Source organism: Calonectris borealis, chromosome 1 (assembly GCF_964195595.1).
Source record: "Calonectris borealis chromosome 1, bCalBor7.hap1.2, whole genome shotgun sequence".
Taxonomy (NCBI): Eukaryota; Metazoa; Chordata; class Aves; order Procellariiformes; family Procellariidae; genus Calonectris; species Calonectris borealis.
This window is the reverse complement of record NC_134312.1, coordinates 145,597,262-145,624,942: the sequence shown is the minus strand read 5'-3', so window position 1 is coordinate 145,624,942 and position 27,681 is coordinate 145,597,262. Positions and strand designations below refer to the sequence as shown.

General features: G+C 38.8%; 1 protein-coding gene across 1 annotated transcript in view; it reads right to left on the bottom strand.

The window, feature by feature from the left end:
- OCA2 (OCA2 melanosomal transmembrane protein) overlaps positions 1-27,681 on the bottom strand; it is a 192,438-nt gene that overhangs the window by 116,731 nt on the left and 48,026 nt on the right. The window contains exons 9-14 of the mRNA XM_075136354.1: positions 16,394-16,465; positions 15,524-15,589; positions 14,406-14,462; positions 13,273-13,397; positions 9,530-9,668; positions 868-1,000 (exon numbers count right to left, since the gene is read on the bottom strand). Of these exons, the coding sequence (XP_074992455.1) occupies positions 868-1,000; positions 9,530-9,668; positions 13,273-13,397; positions 14,406-14,462; positions 15,524-15,589; positions 16,394-16,465 (592 nt within the window). The remainder of the gene's footprint in view (positions 1-867; positions 1,001-9,529; positions 9,669-13,272; positions 13,398-14,405; positions 14,463-15,523; positions 15,590-16,393; positions 16,466-27,681) is intronic.

Below are 27,681 nucleotides of genomic sequence, written 5' to 3'. Positions count from 1 at the left end.
AAAAAAACATCAGTCCCAAGGAAGAAACAGTTATACTCAACTATCTTTGTACAAAGCTTGCTAAGAAATTATACTTAATGAATTATTTCTTACCTCATAAGGAAATTGTGAACATTTGGGGGTTATTATTAAGTTTCACCACTCAAACAGAAGCCTGAGAACAATGATGAAAACTTAAAAAAGACTGAATAGAAAGGCATAAAAGCATGAAGACAAAAAGGGTCCAACATACTCAACAGCCATTGAAACAGCTTTACCAAGACTTCTAGAGACTACTGAGGTGAGCAAACTAAAAAAGACATAGATTTAGTCCTACTGAATTACAGAAATTTTACACCAGGGAAATTTAGGGTTGGAAAAGCCACAGAGACAAGCTGGAAAGAACTTGGAAAGTTCTTCTACACTTGATGAAATATCCTTCACTGGCAACAGACTAGGAAAGGATTGCTGAAAAAAATCCAGTGGAAGAAAACCAGCAGTGAGGGAATGCATCAGTGCACTATGCCTGTCATAAGGGAAACCTGGGATATTTCTAAAACTAGGTTGTGAAATCAGCACCTTGAGCAGATGTTATCTGTTGCAATATAGAACACCCTGGTATTAAAGCCTATGGCTATAAGCGATGCAAAATATCTCTATAAATTTTGAAAGATATTTAATAATTCATGTCAACACCTCAACCTTAGCACCAGGAAAACATCCATTTCTAAAAGTCAGAAAATCTAAATTATTAGTTAAAAAATTAATGTTCAGAGACTGAAGGAGAGTCCTCCATCTGAGGACAATATTGTAGTAGGCACTATTCAGTTTTTATTTAGCACATATTCAATGTACTACTAATAAAAATTTTTTCACGCTCACACTTACCAACAATTTCACTTGGCTCCTTATTGTAAAGTTTTTTGTTCCAGAAGAGAAGTCTGAGAAAAGGAAAGGAGACCAAAACAACAAGGCAGATGCCAACAAACATATGCCCTGTGAAGGCTGCGAAATCCAATCCCTGGAAATAAAAATGAAAACCTAAATTAAAAATCAGTTATTTTCCTATATTACCTACAGGGAAAAGTATTCAACTATATATACTTTAGCAATCAATAATAAATATAAAGCAATAAAGTAAGTTCCAAGTACAGCATATGCTATATTTCCTCTGTTTCAAGGAGATGAACCACGTTACAATTTAATTCAGAAAACTAAAAAATAGCATTACGAGTTATTCTGAAATATATTTAGTGTTCCTGACACGGATAGAAAAGAAAAAAACCAACCAAACTGAATCATTAACTTTCACTTTCATCACTTAAATCACTGTAAATTCATTTTAAATCACACTGAATCGCAGAAATAGTTAAATTTTAATGACCAACTTTTGTTTTAAACAGATGGCAACATGGATTTTTACAATAATTCTATCTGAACCAGGATTTTATCTAAATTCACAAATATTCTTCTACAATAAAAATATTATATGTCAATATTCTGTTTATTTTTCTACCTGCTTAATAAATGGACACATTTCTTTATATTTTGCACAATGAAACCCCTTAATGAAGGAGTTCTCAAAAAGGTTAGGCAGAATATATTAAAAAGTTATTGGTTTAAGCAATAAGAATAAATAGTAACAACCCGCCCTAAAACTTTGAAGTTAGCCATGCTTTGAGTAGGCTGTTGGACTAGATGACCTCCAGGGCCCCTTTCAACTGAGTTATTCCATAATTCCATATTACACACACTGTAGTGGATCAGGGTTAGCCTTTGGGCTGGGATTTTCTGAAGTAGTCCTGACTAGCCTGTCCAAAAGAAGTTGTCCATGAAGCTCCAAGGGGGATCACATCCAAATACTCTGGCAGCAAGGAACTGTCTTACATTCACAGGGCAGAGGTTGTCTGAACTGGTGATCCCAGCAGAAAGCGCTGTGACACTTGGAAGAAAGCATGGTCCAAACCCTGGATAGCTCAGGTTGTCCAAACTGAATTTTTAGAGCATCCACTGATTTCCCAGAGACTCTAGAAACTCATGGGATCTCCCTGTGCCACACCTCTATGTCTCTACAAGGATGATGCCTTTTACCAAACACCTGTGTGCTACCTATAGACTCTTCTGTAATGCCAAGATAAATTAAAAGCAGCTATATTGCCTCCTACTAAAAGAATTTATGTGGAAATGTCCCAGCCAAAATGTCTCTGGTTCAAAAAAGGAAAAAAAAGTTTCTCCATTACACCACAGGGCATAATAAAAAATACACAACACAAGAAACTGATTAAAGTCATAAAGAACTTTTGTAGCCAGATAAAGATTAGTGCTCTTTTGCAAAAAATCCGTAGTTTGCAGACAGTTAAATTAATCTCAAACATAAATATGCAGATCTGGGATTAGAATTTGATCCTATGAAAAATACAGGTTTCAGCTTCATGAGCTAAGGAAAATCATCCTTAGTTGCTATTTAATAGTAGATTCCTTACCTCTTCTACTCTCCAGCCACTAAAATGTGAAACTGTGTACCTGTTCATTTGCTGGCCTTTCATTATAACTCAACTACTGCCATTTTATGAAAGTAGAAAGAAGACTCTTCAGGAATTGGAATAAGATCATCTTAAGAATCAGACAGAAAAACATGATACCACAAAGGAAAATAATACACCTTCATTCAGCTTGCCTACATAATAGTTCAGCTGGTCAAATGTTTGACATCTCTGCAAGACAGACTTTACAAGTCAATTTTTATAAATACTCAGAAAGATTGGCCTCTAGGCATCAAGTCAAGATTCAGAGCTACAAGAGACATTTCTATGAAGGATGAAATTAACATTCATAACTCTAGGAAATTCACAAATAGCAATGAGAAAAAAAAATAATTGAAATTCAGCGAAGGCTCAATGTATATAAAAGTCCATATCCCCTATGTATATTTCCTTAATTACAGCCATTTAAAATTGACAATAAATCTAATTTATATATGGGTTGCCTCTAAGATTATAGTCAAAAGGAAAAATCAGAAAATTTTGGCCAGAAAAATCAGAATACTTAAAAGCACGGTGAACTGTTCTTGGTTTGGAAATTTCTCAAGTGTTGGCAATGTGCCATTAAACAGGTCAGGAAGTATGGAAAATAAGTATTCAGTTCTGTATGGTCTCTAAAAGGAGAGGTAGGAATCTGAAAGGAATTAAGCTGTAAAACACTGAAGCTACACCAGCTAAAATAGCAATGCCTAAATCTGACTGGAAAAAAATTTCTCCTCTGAAAAATGAAATGACTGGGAAACACTCGTTGAGGAGCAATAAAGTAATTAGAGGTGGTCAGAATATAGTCAGCCCCAAATTACCAGAACCAGGAAAATTACTTTTACATTCAACCTAGTCTTAAAAAGAGCAGTGGACATGAAGCTTGTCTTAGGCTGGCAACAATGTGCCCACTTCACGAAGAAGGATGCTAGCTACCAGGCAGAAATTCTCTGCAGAGATACTCAGGCATAAAGCTAATTGCTAATGTAGGAAATAAAAAAGAGAAACAGGAACCTGAAGAATCCTTGGAAACTCTCAACTTTAAATATGTGATGTCTCCATCATATGTTAATGGAACTTGAATTTAAGGAAGTGGCTTATTGCAAAGAAGCGTAAAGATTTACAAAGTCACTTGCTTCTAGGTTTTGAATATTACACCAATTTCAGAGCAAAACAATTGTGCTTTTCTACTGAAATGCCACAAGGCAGAAGCTTCTAAAACAAACAAACAAAAAAAAAACAGCACAAGAAATGTGCCACTTGAAACCCACAAAGCTAATTTCTCTATGAAAAGGTAAATCACATCAACCTAAAAGGTAAACTAAAATGCTGAGGTTAATAAGGAGGTCTCAGATCTGAATGATAGTTGAAAGTAATTTAAATGAGATGAAGATCACAATACTCAAAAAAAATCAGGATTAACACAGCTTCGTGACTTAAGAGCTGACACAGATGAGCCTTAAAAGTGATTTGGAGACACCACCACAAGAGAAAAAAATTGTCTACTGGATTTTTTAGCATCCTATCCAGGAGCTTACCCAAACTTTTCAAAGAGAGTAGCTGGACTGAGATTCAGGATGTTGTTAAACTTCATAATATCACCCCATTGATCTTTCGTATCTCTGAGATCCCTGGGAAAAAAGAAAATATGCTGCTCTGTTGCGACTGCAGAACAGCTTTCCAATTTAGCTGAAAGAAATTGTTCTCTAACATGGACCATGCTTATTTCAGGTAAGAGCTTGCATGACAGCATTGCCTGTGATAGTGCAAGGCTGGATTCAATTCTCTTCCCATCCCTCGCTCCCGGCTTTCCTTCCCGTTTCCTCCTTGCATTGATCCACAAGAACCAGTGAGTGAAAAGGAATCCTGACAATTGCTAGCCTTGGACAACTTGTACCCTGTAGCCATGAGGAGGCCGAGGACTGGAGAAGAGGAGGCTGAGGGGAAACCTCATCACGCTCTACAACTACCTGAAAGGAGGTTGTAGTGAGGTGGGTGTTGGTCTCTTCTGCCAAGTAACTAACGATAGGACAAGAGGAAATGGCCTCAAGTTGCGCCAAGGGAGGTTTAGATTGGACATTAGGAGAAATTTCTGTACTGAAAGAGTGGTCAGGCTTTGGACCAGGCTGCCCAGGGAAGTGGTTGAGTCACCATCCCTGGAAGTATTTAAAAGACGTGTAGATGAGGCGCTTAGGGACATGGTTTAGTGGACATGGTGTGTTGGGTTGACGGTTGGACACGATGATCTTAGAGGTCTTTTCCAACCTCTATGATTCTATGATTCTATGATTCTAAGTGCACTCCTTTTTATGGCTGATATCAGATGGGCTCACGGTGAAAAACAGTTCACTGCCCACCCTGATGCTTTGGGCTGGGTGCTCAGCACCAGCCTCTCTGCCGCACACAGAACATGCTTCCAGGGAAGGAGCAGGCAGATTTCACACCTGACACTACTGACCAGTAGTCAACTGACAGCCTCTGGAGAACTTTAAGAGACTAAAAGGTTTACATTGCACCACGGATAAGAATGATGCAGCAGAGGGTACCAAGATGGTGGCATAGTTACTTCATCAGTTGTTCCTGCTCCCTTTCCCACACCCTAGAAAGGGCATACAACATCTCCACAGAGCCTACCCTGTGTGGCTGTGGATAACACATTTTATACCTCCTGAGTCCTCTGCACTGTTGGCGCCAGGATTCAGCAATGTAAAAACACATTAAAGTGCTCCACATGTCTACTGCATACAGCAAAATGTCATTTTCATGAAGATTTTCTTTTTCCTGCGCAGTGGACTGAAATAGAATTGACATGCACAATAGGCAAGAAATACTTTTCTTCCAGGAGATTTCAATCCATCAGATAAATACAATACATGCTTCAACTGTCCCTTCCTGGAGTTTTACAAGTTGGTTAAAAGTTTTAACAACCTTGTATCCAGCAAACTCAACAAAAATAGCCTAGTAAACTATGGGAATACCTTTATAGATTCATATATAGGGTTTTCTCTCTTCCATTTTTCAGAATTATCTACTTCTATTCATAAATTTTTGGTACCACAAATTTTCATGAAATATAACCAACTAATATCGCATCATGCTAAATTTCAGCACGAAGGCTGAAAGTCTCCAAAAAGCAGAACAAGGTAACCTGATGGCTGTCCATTTTCCAGGGAATTCCTATTAAATGGCAGGAGTAACTCTGAGTGGGATGCTGAAAACCCCAAATCCTCAGCAAACATCAGATTAACCGTACAAGCTTTATCATATACTAACAAAGACAGTAAATAAGAGGATATAATCCAGTGGCTAGCACATGCTAAAACTGCCTTTGCTCTTATCATCACCTCTTAGATTAAAGCTAGATATGCTAGTGCACACTATGTTCACACCATCGTTTTGCTCTGGAGACCTATTCACCATCCATTCTCTAAAGATCTTGTAACCACAGCCTAAGCTTAGAGCACAAGCAACTTCTGATTTCAAAGGCATGACTGTAGATACTTCTGAAGTTCCCAAATATAGAGGACTTAAGTTCAAACTTTCTGAAAGCTGTGACCATTTTGAACCAGTTCATGCCATATTGTGCATATAAAAGTGGAGTTTCCAAAGTCCAAAGCACATATCTCTTCAAAATAAAAATATAGTTTTGCTACACAATGGCCCCTCAGTAGCAGTACTCTGAAGGTATTAAAAGATAAAAAAAGTTTTGTATTCACTGGATGAGTTTTCCATTTGCTCTTAATGAAAACTCTTATTTTCCTTGCCTAATATCACAACATAAATGTTATTTTGTGAGACTTCTTCCAACTCCAACTAAGAACAAGCAAGAGTACAACAAATCTTCCTCCCCTGTTATGCAAATGTTCCACTGATTCCAGGCATGATGGCAGGGAAAATGTCAGCATTATAAATTAACAACTGCTACAAAGAAAAAATCCTTTTTGGCATCCATTTGCATCTCAAGACAAACAAACAGACTTATCCTTACATTTTAATGAGTAAACTGTAACAAAAAGCTTATTTATTCAAACATACTTTAAATAAAATATTCTTAATATGACATGAGTTTTCCCCAGAACCTAGGGAGAAAAATCTCTCCAGCACTACAGTAAACAGAGTAAAGCATTTTTAACACTATAACCCAATAACAGCATTCAAAGTAACAAAGTTACTTTGTAAATTGTATTGATTTAAAATCCAAGGTTTCCTAAGAAAGTGTAAACTTGCATAATATCTTACTAGGCTGCTTTTAGAGGTTGATGTACAACAGGAAAATTTCAGGAAGATTGGTAAAATTCTTCTCCCGATCATCTACCTAGTGCAATACACTGTTCAGCCTCCTACAGGGGCATTTGTCCAAGTACTCCTGTACTTACTATGCAAAAATAACACTGGAAAAGAGGTGCAAGAGGATGAAAAGGGGAATTTCAACAACAATATCAAGGAGAAAAAATGCCTAGAATGGCAAAAACATGGCTGTAATGCTGAGTAGTAGTAAAAACCAGATATTTTCTGTAGAAAACATCATAATAAACACTATTAAAAATACTGCATAAAGTCCTGCTTCCAAAATGCCATTACTGCATTCCAGAACTACTACCTCTGAAACACTTAAAAAAAAAAAAAGAATAAATTTTACTTGGTACAAATATAGCAGACATCCCACACATTTTGAAGGCAGATTTGGGGTTGATCATATAACCCTTCCTCACAGCAGCTTTTGCTAGAAGGAGTTTCAGAAACAAGATAACAATGTCTATGTTTCTTCTTCTGTATAAAAGAGAGCAATCTAGAGCAGGTGGACAAAATTAGGAATCGAGCTATTGGTTCAACAGCACAGACTGTAAGAGGCCAGATGGTCCAGCTCCCTCCCTGCCCTCACTCTTGGCTTTATCCAGTTACTCCTGCCAGCGCTTTCCCAGGCAAATCTCCTTTACAAGGGGTGAGCCCAAAGCAGTGAGGACAAAAGCCAGTCCACGCCACTCAGCCTCAGAGCCAAGGCTAAGTCTTTCACCCTCTTTTGTTTATGTATATATAGATATAACAGATGAGAGTACAGGAAAGAAGAAGCACAAGTCCCATGGTCCTGTGTTGAATCTGATCTATTTTATTATGTCCTTATTTCTGTGATGCAACAAAAGATCTGAAAACAATCCAGGCTGAAAACATTTAGAAAGTTTTTGTGCTTGTTTCGAATACAGAATTTGCTATAATGTCACATTTGCTAAGGTACTTATATATGTGAGTCCTCTTAAAATTATCAATATCTCATTCAAGAGAAATGTAAAATTGTTTCCTTTCAATGTGATTGCTTAATTGCTTCCCATGTTTATAGCCACTTCTAAAGGTTCTACAGAGATGGTGATTTTCTGAGTATTTAGGAAAATGACCTGCATAGCAGGTGTTAATTATTCTCTTTTAGAAAAGAACTTCTAAATAGTTGCACAGATTTCATATTTAAAATGTAAAATTTAGCTATCAAAACCTCAGGCAGGAATATTACAGAGTCTCCAAAGTCATCATCCAAACCAACTAATTGCAGCACATTTCAAATATTTTGAAGGTGAACATTCAATTTATTAAATTCTATGAACTTTCAAAGGTATTTTCCAACCTCGACAGTACTTAGTTAATATGAGTGTATTCAGTTAATTAGAAGAGACCCTTTTTTGGTACAGCAATAGAAACATAATTGATTCCAGAAAAAAAAAAACTAGAATTTTATACTTCAATTCCCTCATCCCACTTGTATTTTCACACTAGCCCATACGCTACATTGAATTCTTTTAAATTTATTTATTTTGAGGGTTTATGACACCTGGCCAAAACAGAAACACATGCCTGGTGTCCCTGCAGACGTGCCCGTTACATTACTGCCCCTTCCACCGCGCTGCCTGTTGATAGAGGTGCAGGGGCAGAAGGAGAGCAGAGCTGCCCCATCCCAGGAGGGGCTGCCCCTTCCATCCTGAGCAGACTGCCTCCCTGCTGCCCCCAGCGCACCAGAGACGGGTGACGCACCAAGGGGTACCAGGGACCACTCAGTGTCAGAGGCAGAATTGGGACCCCATGCCCTCCTGTTCAGGGGTGACGTGGATAGCTGAAAGCATGGAATACTCATGCAAACGCCAGCTCCATGCAGAAGCTGAAGAATGCAAACGTGAACACCTGCCAGCAGTGGCTCTGCCTGTCACAGGACAGAGAGGGCCATGTGAGTGGGAGGAGATGGTGGGACCAAGATGGTCCCGTTGGCAGGTGTCTGGAGTCCTGCAGTCCCACCCAGCACCAGCCACCGTAGCCTTCCCTTTGGCACCAGTCAGCCAGCAAAATGAAATGATAGAAGAGTCAAGTGTTGGAAGTTAAAATCTGTCATTGCAGCCTGGGGATACCAAAATGTTGGCAGGAGGTGGGAGCCGGCTGCAGCCCGTGGTGCATGGAAGGAGCCCCCACTCCCCTCCTAGCCCCCACATCCCCTTGGGCTGCGGCTGAAGGACAAAGTCTCTGCCTGCAGCGGAGTCGTATATGACACGGGTCTACGGGGGCAATGCAGCCTCTCACGTTGTGGGTTTTTGCGTATGGACAATTATTTCCGGTTTGAAATTTCTGAAAAAGAATCAAATTGTCTCAATATATTTAACTTTTGAGAGAAAGCCTACTGTGAAAAAAAAGTTTGGATTTTCATCTTCATTTTCACATTTTTCTTTTTTTCTAACTTGCTGCGCTCTCTTCACAGCCCTCCACTCTTTTGCTTCCTTCTTCACTATGCCATTGACAAGGAAATCCCCACCACCACCACCACAAAAAAAAAGGAAACCAGTATTCTTAGTCCGTATCAAAAAGTCTATTCTTCATCACAATTTTGTCCCCAAAAGATCACTCTGTTCTGTCTGATCATCCTACTAAGAAATAACATGGCAGAAAAAGTGGATTATGTTCTGTTTATATGGCTATCTGGGCGAAGAGAAGGTTCAACACTGCATAAGTCAACACCAGTACTTAATTTTAGTAGCCAAACAGCTTGCAGTACATACCTCCTTTCTCACCTCCTGCTTTGAAACAATAATCACATTTGGAGGATCCCCAACAGCTGTGGCAGCCCCCCCAATATTTGTGAAGATTACTTCTGCAATCAGGACATGCCTAGGATCAAGATTAAGTACTTCGCAGAGCCTGCAGTATAAAGAGAATGAAATTAACCTCTTACCCTATGACTAAATTACCTTAAATCTTAAAATTTATAAAATTTACAAAATTTACAAAATACAGTGATTTCACTGAAAAATTGCAGGATTTTAAACATAATATTTTTGTGTGTGTATATTGTTAAAGTTTTAATTGTGCTACATTATATGTGCTACAGTATTTATAGCAATATAAATGCAAAAATTATATATAGATTATATATAGAGATCTATTACATAGATTTTTTACATTTATAATGTAATAATTAATGGTTACAAAACTGATGCATTTTTAAAAGCATTTCATTAAAAGTAATCAACTATTACAAGAGTTGGACTACACAGAAAATAGCATTTCAAATTTTCAGCGTCATACACCTTTTTAAAGCAAGGTCGCCAGGCTACACTGACCTATGGGAAACTATTCTGAGCAACCACGGGCTCTGCACTCAGCATCAGTAGTTAACTTTCCTGTGGGGAGCAGTGGTAGAGGATTGTGCAGGCAAGCTATTAACCATGAATCATCTATTAGAGACCTTAGCTTTCGGCCTAGGTTTATCCAGTTCTATTCCTGTTCCTATTTTTCCCCTTCTCTAAAGCTTGATCATGAGTATTTCTATTTGTAATGCAACAAGAGTAGAAAATACACCTTCCTCAGTATTAAAAAAATCTCAGAATGTTTTTAGCAGTTCAAAAATATTTAATGCTTCTTTAGTAAGATGCTTCTTTAATAAGAAAAAGTAAAATGCTTCTTTAATAAGAAGCATCTTAAAGTGCTCTGGCACATACTGGGATTGACTCAGTAACCTCATGATCCATTTCAACTCAGAGCCCACTTACACACACTAATCTTCACACAGATTACTTCAACTCACACAAACTACATTTACGCACAGATCCGCACGATCCACTCATTTCTGAAGTGCATGTTTGACTTTAAACTTGGGCTGTGGTATTAAAGGCTGAAAGTTAAGGTCTCACCTAAGCACTCTGGAATAAGGAATGGCCGTTTTCCTGCTTACAGCTTGGCAAAACATTGCTCCACTGTGTAAAGATGGAGGCCACACTTAAATTGTTGCCCCCTCTACCTAATAGGGGATGGGGGGAAGAGTGGGCAGCAAGAACGCTTTCTCAGGATTGCTTTCGCTGTAGTGCTGTCACACATTTCCCTGAAGGAAGAGTTGAGCTTTACTGTTCAGTCAAAGTCTGTATTATTAAAACCTATATTCCAAAGAGCAAAGAGAATATTGCACAAAAACTTAACTTGATACACTTATGCTGACACCAAGAGTGTCGATTTAAAACTCAGAAAAAACATTGTCAGATGACACATATGTCAGCACATAAAAACTCCAGAACAAAATAACTGTGCAAAAATACGCTATTTCCCCAACAGCATAAATTTATGCAGTTAAAGGGTACTTTGTAGTACAACTGGCCCAACTGTATCAATTGTGGTGCAAGACCACAATTGTACTTACAATTTTAACTTCATCACTAATTGATTTCCAAAAGTTTCAAAATACAACCTTAACTTTTCTTCAGTGATTCTTTCTTTTTGATGGGCCTAGTGATACTTTGAAGAAAGAACCTCTGACGTATGCCAACGAAGGCCAAGCCCAAAGTATAAAACCATCAGAATGTGGTAGCTATATGGTAGGATGAAACCTCGTCAGTATACTTACCCTGGTTATATAATTCCCTATGTGAACAACATTAGCCTTTTCCAGTTCCCAATAACAAAGTATCTTGAAAATAAACTGTAGCTAGAAAGGGGTGGTTATTATTTTTTTTTATCAGCTTACTACAAAATGCAGAGTGAAACAAGTATCATGTTTTACACCTTATTAATGGAAATATAAATCCTTATATTCATAGAGTCATAGGATTTTCTGCAAGCATTATCTCCATGGCAATGACAGCGCAGTGCAACACAGTGAAGCTGTAGACAAGGGCTGAGACAATGGCAGTAAGATAAAAACAAAAAATGACCCCAGCATGAAGCTTTTAGAAATAGGCAATTATTTGGTTTTACTAGGTGAGAAAAAAATTTATTTTAGCTTTGATAGTGATTCAAATATAAATGTTTCCCACGTACTGAGTTTCCCCGTCTTCAGAGTTACAAACACATTTAGTATAAAATTAAAGCACTTATAATATTTAGTATAAAACTCCTGTAATTAAAGGGTGACTACAAAGAGAGAGGCTCTCTCTTCACAAGGAGCTACATGGAGAAGACAAGGGGTAACAAGTACAAATTGCACTGGAAGAGATTTCATCTCAACATAAGAAAATATATTTTTTATGGTGAGAACAGTTAACCGTTGGAACAACCTCCCCAGGGACGTGGTAGAGTCCCCGTCACTGGAGTTTTTCAAGACGTGACCCAACAGGGTGATAGATAATCTCATCTAGGCTCCCTTTCCCATGAAAGGTTGGACCAGATGGTCTTTCAAAGTCCCTTCTAACCTGAGCTTCTTTACGATTCTTTGAAAACGGAATAAATGCTACAGTAGGTCTGCCTGTGAACAACAGTTCGTGATGCATTGACGTCTGGATTTTAATCCATTCCCGATTATAGTTAATTCAAAATATTCTGCAACACAGCTAAAGAAAACTTGGTGTTTAATAGTTCCAGTGTTGCTTACTGCTAGAGGTGAAATTATTGATTGGAATAAGGCAAAGTGATCTCTTTAAAATACAATTGGACAGAAGACAAATGGAGCTTTCATTCACCAGCTGTTTCCCAATCTAGAAAAAATTCCACTTGCAAAATTTTAAAAATTTTAAAGCAGGAGCATAACATAATAGAATTGATAATGACTGCAAGCCTTACATCACTCAGGATCATTTTAAAAACACACTAGATCTTTCAGAAACTGAACTGGATTAACCTGATTTTCCTGGCCAAACACAGATTAAATTCAGGTTAAACAGTAACGTATAATCACACGTTGATTAAACGTAGTTGCAAATCACATGTTATTAAAGTAATTAAATTCACTGCTCTCTATTAAAAGTTCCAAATATCTAATCTCAAATTGTGGAATTAACCAGTGGCTGTACCAATGTCATGATCACCAGCAGGAAGAAAATTCAGAGTCTCGTATTCTGAAACAAAGCTTTTAGTTGAAATCTGGAGATTTTTAAAATTTATTTGTCACTAGTATTAGAAGGGATAACAACTTCACTAAAACGTAAATTACTACCTGAAATTGTATATGGATATTAACCAGTAAAGGACAAGGCAGCTTCAGTTTAAAAATTCTCCCTGCTTACAGGAAAAATATTTCACCTACTAGGGAGCATTTGGTGCAATATGCTATTGCAGTTCAGATATCGAGACAAACTAGAATAGTTAGGTGCCAAGGCAGTATAACAGGCTTCAGATATGTGCTTACTATTAACACAAAGGGAAAAGGCAACCGATCCCTTTGAAAACGTTAGCTCTTTACCCTACTACAATAGGAGTATTTGAAGTTTTGATTTCCATTTAGATGATCAAAAAAAGTCCAAACAAGCATTTTGCACACATGCCTACTACTGATTGCTGGCTATAAAAAACCAAGTCCAAAATCATAACAATGAACTACCTTATGGTTACTGGAGTAAAGAGCATCATAGTGGTAACGTTGTCCAAAAATGCAGAAAGAATTGCAGCAATGAGGCACAGAAGCGTAATCATGGCCCACACCTTGCCTCTAGAGAATCGATAGGCCTAATAAAACCAAACAAATAGAAACAAAATTAAGGGACTAGATCGCTCCAGATTAGTTTTTAAAAAATGATAGATAAAATAACTTCACCAAACATGAGGCAACAGTGAGCTCAGAGCATTTACTACTCCATGCGCCTCCAACAGCACCCTCTCCAATATTAACTAATTTAGCAAGAAAACATTTCGTGGAAGTGGGCAAACATTTCCATCATGCAGAGGAAGAAACAAGTCTGAAGAGACACCATGCTGCGCTGCCAGGCATGAAGGGGGTCTGTGGCAGGAGCAGGGCTGAGCCCCCGTCTTCTGCCTGCATGCCCGGGTGGACTAACGTGGTTCACCCCCTCCACACGCTGGAACACCCTCCCCATCCTCAGAGCAGCACTGCCGGGGCCTAGACAGTCTCGGCATCTATGTAGGCAGGGGCTGTATCCACCCATGTTTTGTTTAGGGGTGCTGTGCTCAAAGCAGTCCTCCTTGTCACTTTTGTTTTCTTTCTTTCCACCCTTCTCAAGAAAATTAAGCTTTGCAGCAGGTGAAGGAATCCCTCACCATGGGTAATACTTGCTTTACAACCAATCCATCAGAATTACCCTTTCCATGTAATCTTTGGTTCTGCTAGTGTGGCCATTTTTCCCGTGTGATTGTAAAGCTAGTGATAGTTCCCATATTTCCTCTTTCCCACTGCCAGGCATAAATACAGATTTCAGTTACAGCGGAACAGCAGTCCTGGGGAAGTCAGTTGAATAACTCAGCTTTATGTTGTCCATATGCTTGTGTACCCTGCTGGGGGCCTTTACCTTTCTCCTGTTGAAACAGAATTGTCTTAAGGGCTTCCCTTCATCCCTAAGAGATTTTTCAAAATCACAAGCTGACCACTGTCATTTCTAATGTGATAAGTATACACTGCCCTAAGAAAGGTTCTTCAAAGATACTGCTTGGTGTAACAGATCTGATTAGATACTAACTTGATTAATCCAGCAATAATTAAGAGCACGAAAAGAAACCTACCTTTACTGCACAGTAGTCAAAGAACCCAGTCTCTGAAAATATGGCCACCAAAATCATCTACCAAAAGATGAAGAAAAAGAGAATAGCTTGCAACTGAATTATTACACAAAAACAAAGCAATGCAGTTTGTGATCCTGACAAAAGGCCTTCTTATCTGACACAGCTCTGAGAATCTGATCACCTTCATATTAGGATATCCACTACAGCTGCCAGATATGTCTTGTTAATGCATCATATGGTGAAATTTAGCTCTCAACATAAATAGTCCGTAAATGTCATACTAGTCCGGTTGAATTTTATTTGTAGTGACTAAGTGAGCATCATACATTAAGTACTCAATGTATCTCCCTTATGTCATTAACCAGTGTTTGCTTTCTGCAGTAATACTCTACAGAGTGCAGAATATAGCAGCTCCAAGAATTACTTGCACTTTCCCACATTCATGGGAGGTTTCCTGTCTTTCCGTCTTTGCTCCTAACAGATTTCTGTTTGCTTTCTTTTTCTGTGTGGAAGGCGGGGAGCAGGGAGCAGTGTCAGGAAATAAGAAAAGCTCAGAATGGCAACAGATAATTGTAATTTTGTCTCTGTATATTGTATATTTTGTGTTATAGTTTAATAGCACTTGGATGATTCTTTTTACCATAAATAGCTCTGGGCAAAGTGTTTAAAATAATATCTGATTATAATCTAATCAGATATTTCTCCTCCGTTTCTGGTTTGCTTTTTTTTTGGCTCCAAACACAGCATAAGACAAAAAACTACTTTTCCGGCAGAGTGTGTTTGTGGAAGGTTTTGAGTAAACAAAATTAACAAGATAAATGAGAATGATAATACTTGGCACTTAACAGGTCTTGCCATTTATAGACCTTAAGGATGTTTTTAGTATGTTATCAACACAGTTTTACAGATTTTTAAAAAAAATACAAAATGATGAACTTTTTCAAAAGGTTCCTTCAGAGGTGTGATCATCCTCCTTTTTGATAAATCCCTTAAGGCCCAAATTTTCATCATAACATGTCTCAGTAAAGTACAATTAACAAAATGTTTAAAAGGGAAACATCTCTATATTGAGTGTGATTATTTCAGTACTTTCAGAGCAAAAGATACGTTTCAGTTACCATTCCAAACAGCAGCGCCAATGTCTCATAATCAATCCACTCCACCACTTTGACCATACTTGGCCTCTGCAATCAAAAAATACCAGTGAATGCCACAAAACACCTAACTTGTGGTTAGCTATGAAATATTACCATTATTACTATTATTATTATTATTATTACTACTACTACTACTACTACTATTATTATTACTAATTCAAAGTACTGCTGGCATCCTAAGTGGGTCATTATCAAAAGCCTACATTAGGCTATTGGTTTATCTCATTATTCCTTATGTAGCATTACAGAAATAAAAGATAACTGAATTATATGGTACACTCCAGTTTCCTTTTTGGTAAGAGAACGCAAGCATACCGCTTCACCTGTGAACAAACTGGAGGGAATTTAAGGGAACATAGCAAAGATGTGGTGACCAGTTATGGAAAAGACAGAGAAAATCAATCAGAGGTTTCACTAAATATCAACTAAGAGTAAGCAGAGGGGGAAAAAAAGGATTGGAAGGTATAAGCATGAGGTGTAATTATTTAGGGTAGTATAAGACAATGTATTTCCATTTAGGTTTGCTTGGTGACCTAACATTAGTGAAAATAACAGTGTTAAAGTAACTCTGAATTAAGCTGAAAATGGTTGTACTCAGCTTCCTGCAAATCAGAACAAAATAGCGTCAACTGACTTTTTTCTACTCTTCTTGTCTATTCCCTAGGCTGACTTGTTTTCCCCAAGGTGCTTCCCCATCCAAATATCTGCCCCACCATCTCTCTCTTTTAATAAACGCTGCTCTATCACGTGCCCAATCACAACAGGGCAAACACAGAAATTTATGATATCATACCCAGAAACAAAGTGAGCACTTACAGTTTGATAACTTACCTCCCCAACAGTAGCTAAGGTGGCTAAAGCTGCCAAAGAACCCAGCATCGCTGCAAGGGTCCTGTGAACAATCTGCAACAAAGGGTAAAAATTGACCAGAGACTCCTCTAAATATCTCCTTATTTTTAAAAAGGAGGAGGGAAAAGGATAAAAAATCCTGTAGTTGATTCTTTTCTTGGTTTGTTTGGTTTTTTTTTCCTTATTCCACCCCACCCCCCTTCAAAGAGCCCTGACCAGACAATGGCTGATTACTTTGCCTCACTATAGGATGTTATTAGAAAAAAAAAAAAGCCATGCCTGTGCAAAACTCTGCTAGGAAGTCTCAGCTCTGATCTCAAGGCAGAGAAGGGACTTCAGCACCAGTTTCTTATATTTGCCAATGGGTGACCCGAGAAGGAAAGCAATTCATCTTCCCTAACTTACGGATCAAAAAGCCTAGTCCTGTCGGCTTCCCTTCACAGCCCATGGGAAGAAGACACGTGCCCAGGAGGTGATCCACCTCATTCTTTATAGGTGCTTGTTCATCTCCAATGTCTACAAAGCAATTCCCAAGCAAATAGCTCAGATCTGGGGCAGATGCATCCTACACATACACAGACATACTAAACTTTGAGTTTCCAGGTCCAGTTTGTGGTCTGGGGCACAGTTAGATGTGTCAAGCCCGTGCCCCTGTTTTCTGTCTCACACACACAGAGTTTTCTTCCTTCATAAAGTGTTTTTTTACATCAGCATTTTCTCTACAGAGTGTTTTGGCTTCAAGAACGCCACGTACTTCAGCTAAAATCTGCTGGACACCTTTGCCGCAGTCTCCTCAGTTCCTCAAAAGCTGCTTTCACCAGTGTGTAGACTAACCCGGCCTTGAACGGTGCTTCTCCTCCATCTCTAGCATACAAGCAACGCATTTGAAAATTGCATCCAAACCTCTGACCACCACACAAACATTCATTTAATACTGCAGCAATTACTACAATATATGGACATTTGTCCACGTCTATGTATCTAATGAATAAATTACACTTAAAATTCTCAAGGAGAAAGTATAAAAGTAACTATGCCCTGAAAACGTGCTTTTTCCTCCAAGCGCTCTTTTGTAGTTATTTAATCCACCATGTCTGGAAGATCACAGATTGTGTAAAATAACTTAGTTAAAGTAAGAATGTAATTAATGAAAATCACACTACAAAAGACCGAATCTAATTAACAGCGTTTACTATTAATGTGTTTAAATATTATTCAGACACAAGTCAGAATTACTTCTGAGAAAGAAATAAGGCAGTCTCGAAATATTTCATTTGCTACTAATTTCATAAAAAATATTTTGCTCATAAGAAACAATAGGATGTGGACACCTCAAGGCCCTCCTGCCTGCTTGTAAAGGAAAAGAAAAAAGGAAAGATTTGGCTTTGGTTTTTCTCCTTGCACATAAATTTTTAACAGTAATGGTAAACAACTAAGCAATTTACCAAATTACTAGAAAAATAAATATATAAATTACTAATTTAGGAGTCAAAAGAAAAATCTGTCTCATTCTCCTACATTTTTCTTCAAAACACACTGGAGAATAACCTATTCACAGCGATAAAGCAGAGATCAGACCAAAGTTTTTATGTCCTAATGACCTAAAAGTACATAGCATAGATTACAGCTCCCACCAGCTCCCACAGAAATGTGTGTGATAAGTCACTGTTTCATCTTTGATTTCCAGTTTCAGAGCCTTGATATGAATGCATACGTATGACCCTTCTGATTCTGCAAAGGTGGGGAGCATTCGATCATGTTCGATAGTTCTTGTGGCTGATGATGGGGTGCAGCAATTGGGCCTTACTGGTCTCTCCAACAAAAGACACAAAGCAGAGATGTCAGTTAGGGAAGGAGATCCGCTTCTTACTAGGGCAAAGTAAGTTCAAGGGTAAGCTACTGGGGAATCCTCAGCCATTCTCAGACTGGAGGCTTTCTCTTCATCTAATCACCACCCACGTTAGATAACTCTTTTGCAGTTCTCAGAAAGATATCATGGGTTTTCTGAGATTTGATTGGCTTTAGGTTTTTTGCATATTTCCACATAAGCATTTTTGCTGTCACCATTGTATACTTAATTGCATACATTGGGTTGATTGTATTTTCATTTTCCCAGAGTTTGCTGTCACCTATGGGTGAAATTTGCTTTGATTTCTGCAGAAAGATGGGGGAAATTGCTGTACAAAGGGACTCATCTCTCAGTTCCTTCATCCTGGTGATTTTTCAAGAAGGATATACAAAAGTATATCCTGAAGAATGAGCAAAGACTATTCAAGTGCAAAGCTCTATTACAAAAAACTTGTCAAATGTACAACTCTTCATTCCAGCAAACTGTCAAATGGAAGTTATACAGTAACATAAAACTTAGAAAGCACATTTATGTAAACTCCGAGACATATAAATATTCAGAAGTTGAGATCTGGGGAGGTTTAGCAAAGAATGGATTACTCTTTAATTTTGTTTTCGCATAAAACAAACCCCAAACAAATAATATATTTGTAAAGGCATTTTTTAAAGCTTACAAATGGAGAAATTAAGAGATATACCACAGTATCCATATAATGCACATTTGGAGGGCATTATATTAGGTAAAATTCTGTTATTATTCTTTTGGAAAATAGTACAAGCCTTATCCAAACCCTTTCGAAGCCTGGAAGGAGGATGAAAATCATTTCAGAATGAATCTCAGAGCGTATCCATAAACAAAAGCTCAGGTACAGAATTGAAAGAGCTCAGAAAAAAATTAACACAGAGATTAAACCCCAGGAAAGCTGAGACATTTGGTGGACTTTTGACTCTAAAGACATTTTGAGAGATTAAGTGAGAAATCATCTGTACTCATATGACCCTTCTCATGCTTGAGAAAGTGCCTACCTTTGTGCATTCTCTAGTAAGCAAAGACAATTACAACAAAAGAATTCCAATTCACAATGAGTTGCTCTTTCAAATAAGAATTGCTTATAAGATCATAAATTTGGGTTGGCTGTATCAGCCTGACTCGGTAGAGTTTTCATTTTACAAGCTAGGAACCGAAGCAGAAGGAAATGATGGGCCAAAAGTTACTTCAGTAGCAAGGGCGACCGAACTCAGGTAGTAAGTCCAGGGCTACAGCCCTAAGCGCTGGTCAATCCAGCCACTGTAAGTAGACTTCTGGTGTCAGAGATAACCGGTTACGGCCTCCTGAAGCAACTCAGAGATTTATTTCCATTTCCACCCTCTCGCACATAAATACCTCCTCACATGCTCCTATCCTCTCTGGCCCTTCTCGTTCTCTCAAAGTCACATGCCAAAGTGACCCCTTATTTTCTTCTCACTCATTTCTTCCATCCCACAACTGGATCCCCATATTTCCATGATTCAATCAGTTTTGGCACAGTCTGTAAAATGCACTTATAAAAGTTCCTTGCCTCATTTCCTGGAAAGGTTTCTTAAAAAAACAAGCATTGAGACAAAAAAGGCAGAACAGACAAGGAAGATACAAAAGTTTCAGTCTATCAGTTTGCATGCTAGAGCTCCCCACCTCCCGACCCAGCTACAAATCTTATAATCTCTTCACCGAAGGGGCATCTTCACCATCAACATCATCTTTATTTTTGTCTGAAGAATGCCTAGCAGTGCGGACTTTATAAAACGGCAAAGGATGGTGCTTGCCTTTTACAAAGGGACAGTTATCTCAATACAAACTGCTACTGAAAACAATGCAGCCCAGATTTCACTCTTTACAATGCAGGACTCAGTCATAGAGCTCACTGATACAGGATATCACTAGGCTGGGAGCTGAAAAGATTTCAAAAAAGTGAAAGGATATTTACAGAATTTTGTATAAGTAATGAAAACGCCCAAAGCTGCAACAATGGAGGCTATTAAAAATAACATCAACAATGTAGGTGTGGTGATAACAACATCATAGGGTCAATTCAGAGTGGGCAAAGATTAGGAAAAACTTCTATAGCGATTTTGTTTCATAATTATCTGTAGAAAGTTTGTCTCATGATTGTCTGCTGTGTGATAAATACAATGTGCTGAATGCTGGTTCTGTATGATAGTTTTCATACACTTAATTCAGGAGTTAATTTTAAGGTAAGAAATGAAAGCAACCCAAATCATTTATGCCACAAGTTTGTGTGCTTGATATTAATTAAAAATACACATTTCCAGAGCTATGATGTAAACTGGATTTAGACAACCTAGATCTTCTCCAGATTTAAATTTCTTTATCTATCTGAAAGTGCTTTGGAATGTTTGCACAGAGTTCATCAAATCTTTTGGTAGACTGCAACAGCATTGTTATAAAAATGATTCAAAATTCCAAACACTTCATCTTGTACTGTGCTCCAGGAGGTAAAAGGAAATTATTTAGAAGCCAATTGAATGGTGACCTGTATGCTATTTCAGAGCATACATTTCCCAGCTGAAATACAGGGCATGCATATTTCCACAATGTGCTGCTGAAGATATTTGATAAATGGTACATCATACATCATAACAAATATGTTATTTCCACAAGTCCTTCTTTATAAGTGATAAATGGCAGTTGAAAGATGACTGTCAGTGACTTTAATGTAAAGCTTCAAATGCAGCCTCAGTTAATTTCTTGTCCATTTTTTCTCCAGTGATGCCTGTTGCATTAAACTACTTCTTTTACTGAGAAATTAATTTTCATTTGATAGAGTGGCAGCACTGCTGCATTTCAACAGAGGCAGTTATTCCCAAGCCTATATCCACATATCGGTTCTATGCATTTTCCACCTGCCTTCAGAGTAGCTGAAACCTTCCCTATAAAATCAATAGCCAAATCCCTCTTAGACTTTATAAAGTCTCTAGGTCAATTCTTTATTCTCAGGGGACAGGAAGGGAGAGAAGAGGAGTAAAATTTTTCTAGGATAGCTTTTTTCCTGACTTGGTGTTTTATATCTATTCTTTTTTCTGTTTATTGGGTTAAAAGAAGATATCCTCAGCAGTGGAACAGGTTTTTTTCAAACACAAAGAGTTTGTTTTTCCTAAAGATAACAAGACAGTATTAGCCTGACTGCCTCTGGAAATGGGTTTCTCAGTCAGATCCCTTGATGGACATTATCTTATCATTTGCTGTCACATACTTTACAAATTTTGGTGGTCTGCAGTGCCCTGGACTATTCCACCTGTTATAGCAGGATACAAACAAAACTTCAGTCTTTCATGTTACACATATTTGATCCACCTATGGTTTGGAAAATTAACGCCGAAGCCCGAAACTGGCATCAGAGGCTGAAATCAAAACTGAAATTTGCAGAAAAACAATGGTAATTTAGCTAACTAATTTAGGTAATTTTTTCAAACTCTGTCAAGCCACATAAATGAAAATTTGGGCTTATGTTAGAAAACAACGAGGGTCAAAAAAAGCCTTGCAATACTTTGAACTCTGCCCTGCAGTAGATCCACTTCAAAGCTGAATGGCATCAAATTCTCAATTCATGAGAATTTTCTTTACTTTTGGCAAATTGCACAATTTGAAACCAATAGACTAGAAATACAGGGTATAGTCAGGTACAGATGAGATCAGAGCAGCAGAAAAGGAAGGTCAATGGAGCCAGCCATATTTACTTGATTTTCTTCATGCTCGCCTATATTAAAGAGACTGCCTAACCAGTACCAGTTAGTGAAGGCATAGCCACATACCTCCCACTCATGCTGGTGCTTTAGGTAGGACAGCTAATGCTTTACCTACTCGCCCTCCTCCCCTCGGTTTGCTCCCTACACGAGCTCTACAGAAGCAGTTTTGCAGCTTCTTCAGCTGCAGGGCACTCTTCCCAGCCCATGGGAACACCTTACAGGGCATGTGTTTCAACAGCTAGTGCAAAATGAATGATAACAGAAAATTAATTGCCTTAGAATTACTTAGTTAAGCAATAGCAAGAAAATTCTGTAGGGATTTTAATGAAGCAAAAGGGAGTTGCTTGACATAGTTTAGAAAGTATGACTTACACTGATGCAGTATTCAGGGGTGGACTAAAGCAGCTCTTGAGACAAAGGTACAGCTGCTGAAAGATGATGTGACCATCAGTGGTCAATGGCTCAATGTCCAAATGGGGATCGGTGATGAGTGGTGTCCTGCAGGGGTCTGTACTGGGACCGGTACTGTTTAATATCTTCATCAATGACATAGACAGTGGGATCAAGTGCACCCTCAGCAAGTTTGCAGATGACACCAAGCTGAGTGGTGCAGTTGACATGCCTGAGGGACGGGATCCATCCAGAGGGACCTGGACAAGCTTAAGAAGTGGGCCCATGTGAACATCAAAAGGTTCAACAAGGCCAAGTGCAGGGTCCTGCACCTGGGTCTCGGCAACCCCCAGTATCAACACAGGCTGGGGGATGAAGGGATTGAGAGCAGCCCTGCCGAGAAGGACTTGGGGGTACTTGGGTGGACGAAAAGCTGGACATGAGCCGGCAATGTACGCTCGCAACCCAGAAGGCCAACCGTATCCTGGGCTGCATCAAAAGCAGCGTGGCCAGCAGGTCGAGGGAGGTGATTCTGCCCCTCTACTCCGCTGAGGTGAGACCCCATCTGGAGTCCTGCGGCCAGCTCTGGGGCCCCTAGTGTAAGAAGGACATGTTGGAGCTGGTCCAGAGGAGGGCCACGAAGATGATCAGGGGGATGGAATGCCTCTCCTATGAGGAAAGGCTGAGAGAGTTGGGGTTATTCAGTCTGGAGAAGAGAAGGCTTCAGGGAGACCTTATTGCGGCCTATCAGTACTTAAAGGGGGCAAACTTTTTAGCAGGGCCTGTTCTGACAGTGTCCTGGTTTCAGCTGGTTAAATTTCTTCCTAGTGCTGTGTTTTGGATTTAGTATGAGAAGAATGTTGATAACACACTGGTTTTAGTTGTTGTTAAGTACCTCACTAGTCAAGGACTTTCCAGCTTGCCGCTGGGAGGGAGCATAGCCGCACAAGAGGCTGGGAGGGAGCATAGCCGGGGCAGCTGGCCCAGCTGGCCAACAGGGTATTCCGTACCATATGACATCATGCTCAGTATATAAATAAGAGGCGTGGTCCAGGAAGTAGCGATTGCTGTTTGGGCATTGCTCGGCGAGTGGTGAGCAATTGCATTGTGCATCACTTATTTTGTGTATTTTTTTATTATTATTATTATCATCATCATCATCATTTTCCCTTCCTTTTCTGTTCTATTAAATTGTCTTTATCTCAATCCACAGATTTTACTTTTTTTTTGTTCCCCATTCTCTCCCCCATCCCACTGCGGTGGAGGGGGAGAGTGAGTGAGCGGCTGTGTGGTGTTTGGCTGCCTGCTGGCTTAAACCACAACAGACAGGACAAGGGGGAATGATTTTAAACTAAAAGAGGGTAGATTCAGACTAGATATAAGGAAGAAATTTTTTACAATGAGGGTGGTGAAACACTGGAACCGGTTGCCCAGAGAGGTGGTAGATGCCCCATCCCCGGAAACATTCAAGGTCAGGTTGGACGAGGCTCTGAGCAACCTGATCTAGTTGAAGATGTCCCTGCCCAAAGCAGGAGGGGTGGACTAGACGACCTTTAAAGGTCCCTTCCAACCCAAACTATTCTATGATTCTATGATCAAGGATCCCAAAGTGACTACAAGCATCACAAAAATCAGTGACAGTAAGAACAGCTATTTATATTTTCATCTGCAGATCAGTACGCTATCTATATGTATTCTATACACACAGACATGAGAATCATAAAATAATAGTTTACACTAAGTTAAATTTTTAGAAAGTCTTACTATTAATCTCATTTTTGTAAGTCAAAATATGTCAAAACCGCATCACTGAACATAAGTATGCCTTGCTTGGGGAAAAAAAAAAACCTGGACCAACAGCTTTCTCATTTTTACAAGAATTCAGTGGTGATTCAGTGTAACCGTACTACCGTATGCATGAAATATGTGCCCAAGATCAGTTAAGAGCATGGACTGGAAAGGTCTGTGTACTTGGAAACATTAGCTGCATATTTTAGTACTAACATGCATTCTTATAAATTGCACAATAAATGGTTGATCCCTGTAACTCTGTAAAAATAACATTCCATATATGTTCAATAAGCTCTTTTTACAGACAAATTCCCAACCCTAAAAGACTTGGGTTTTTTCCAATAGAAATAGATTCTATAGCAAACTGTGTAACTCCTGAAGAATATCTACACAATCTCAAGGTAAGAAAGCACCCATCTATGACATTCTGTTATAATATCCACTTTCACTCTGATCATGTGCCAAATTATTTATTCTGATTCAATGTCAGTGGAGAAAGTCATGGTATAAACAACCCTGCCTTAGGGAAAGGCATAGAAGGCAGCAATTTGCCACTTCCTAATGCAATGTTTCAAAATATAAGATGGCACTACACAAGAGAATTATCTTAAATAGAAGGTGATTAAAAGTAATATTATATGATATCCAAGACAAGTTAATGCCTGTGTTAGTTCACTTTTATTTCTATGGTATGTTAACGAACAGGCTAAGAAATACAAGGTAGGGATATCTTGGGAGTTTTATCTAGGAAAGATAGCCCTGAAATTCTGTGATTAAGTAATTACATTAGGTTTCACCAGCTGACATCAATTCTTTCTATATGTAAAACACAATGCTTAGGGGAGAGAGAGAGCGAGAGAGAGACTGACTTAAGGAAATCAAATTACTTTCTGTGAATAAATTATCTAATTAATTCATTCCCCTCTTCTATACAAAAAGATTTATAAGCCGATTCTAGATTCTGCAAAGTTATTTGTTACTCCATAGCTCTCTCAACAGCTTTGAATGAACAATGTACACAATTTGCAATCTCTTCACTGTCTATGAGCTTTCTTCCTCAGCCATATCGCTGCTTGCTGTTTGCAGAGAAAACTGGATGGGCTACAGCTTCATGCTGATATGGAACATTGAATTAACCGGTTCAAAGTAGCCCTAGAATGATGCAAGCGTAAACATATCCTTACTGTATGAGATGAACAAGATTATTGAAACCCTTATATTTTCATGCCTTGGAAACTTGGGGGACAAGCAAAGCTGGAGAAAAGAGTGTAGAGCTAGGAAGGAAAGAGGGAAACAGCGTTTGTACAGATGTTGGCCAGAGGATCCAGAAGAGGGTTTATTCCTATATGGTGAGGGTTGAAATGACTGCTTGAATTCTAAGTTGTCTGGTTTTGAAACAACTTCCCACCTCAGAATATTGCTAATGAGAACTAGGGATAAAAAGGTATAGCATCATACCTAGTAAATATTTCTATTGGATTCATTCAAAAAAGAGAAGTCTGCCATATCTATATCATTACAACCACAAGTGGATGTTTTCCACCCTCTACCTGTTGGGATGGCTCTGATGTAAGAAAATTATTTTTATACACCTCCAGAAAACACCAGAAGGGGAATATCCAGTAACATCTGATAGTTTGAGAGCCCCTTAGAGTCAAATTTTTAAAGTGAGTCTTTTTATTTGCTATGAATTTGGGGGTTTTGTCTTAATGTGAAATTGGAGAGAGGCACACGAGATGAATGAGCTGATGTTCTGTAAATCAGGGCCTTGAGTCTGTCAGATTAATAGAAAGCGGAGCCCTGTGAAAAGACAGGATGGTGATAATTTTTATGTGCCAAGGCACCTCACTTCCGTAATATTTTAGCCATAAAAAACATTTGCTATATGACTAAAGTAGAGAGATCTGGTCATGAGCCAGTAAAGAACTAATGTTGCTACCTAGAAGATGATAAACCAGACCGCTACTGTGAGTTGACATGACCAAAGCCGTTGTATATCGACAGGCTGGCCTGGCAACAAGCTTTCAGTTTTGCAAAATCCTTTTGCAAGGGTCAATCCAGTCCTCCAGCACCTACCTCAGCAGGCTTTGCTGCCTCCATCCACTCCACGTGCCTTGATATCATTCCCGATGCACACCCTCATTTTTGTGTCCTAAAAGCATTATTCATGGGGACTGCAAGACCCTCATTATATTTGCAGTTTCAGAACGTTTTCTGAAACTGAAGAAGATGCCACCATCTGTATTTCCCCATTATCTCAGCATCCTCAAGACTAATGAGATTCTAAATTTCTAGTAAAGAAATTACATGGACCAAATCACAAAAGCAAGGGGCAAAACTATTTTACTTTCCCTGTGTGAATCTTTGTCAGCCTTCTTTTAATATTAGGGTAATATGACCATACAGAATTACAGCCATGCACTATGAACAACAGTACGGCAAACTGCAGCACTCGCAGTGCCTTTACAGGGAGCTTTCTGCTCTAGCCAGCAGTTCCTCTGGAGAGTCTTTCATCCCTGACATCTCCTCTCTTTCTCACTCCAGTTTTCTTCTCTGGATTTCTTTTCCTCTTTAGATCATGGTATCGCGTCTCCCTCCACGCCTGTCCCCTACACTATGTCATGTTTGTTCATTCACTTTTGCTATTGCTCTTGCTGAAGGAAGACATCATTTGAGGCCACAAAAGAAGCTGGGTGGTTCTTGTCCCTGTTTGTGTGCATTAGAAGTGTATGTGCGTTCTAGCACCTTGTTAAAATTTTAAGATTTCATGGCTCTCTACCCCTCTGGTTGCCATAGGCAGGGTAGAGGCTGAACAGCAGCATTCAATTAAGCTAATCTAATGTTTAATTGCCTGCCTCAAACAGAAAAGAAAAAAACCAATCCACAACATACATAGTATGCAAGGCAGGGCAACACATTTGTGCTTGACAGTCTTTCACAAATTGAACAAAATACAGTTCAAAATTAGTTTTAAAAGGCCATAGAAAATAGAAAATGGACATTTGGAAATTAGTTTTTACACTTAGTGTTGAAAATGTGACTCCTATTATTTCAAAAAATAGCATTCTGTGAAAAGTGGAGCCTGGGTGACAGCATCTTTTAAAGCAGACAATCCTATCGAGTCCTTAGAATAGCAAGCAGCACCATCCAGTGGCAATTTTTTCCTATTAAGTTCTTAATTAAGGCCAATTTACATACTACAGAAGTACCATGGTACCCAAAAGAAGACATTTTTCCTTAAAGCACACATATTCAGAGCGGAGCCAGATTCCCACTAAGATAGATCTAACAATTAGACAGGCAATAGTTGGTGTAAAATCAATATTCATATTGGATTAATAATACAAAATCGCTGTTAGAGCATATCAAGCTGGGATTCAGCTGAGGATTTTGCTTGCTGTTATACTGTATTTTTGTTTGAATTTAAATTTATCCTGTCCTTGTCTTACAGCACTCGGCTTCCTTTAGGCTTCCTTTGTTGCAGTTATGGCAGGTAC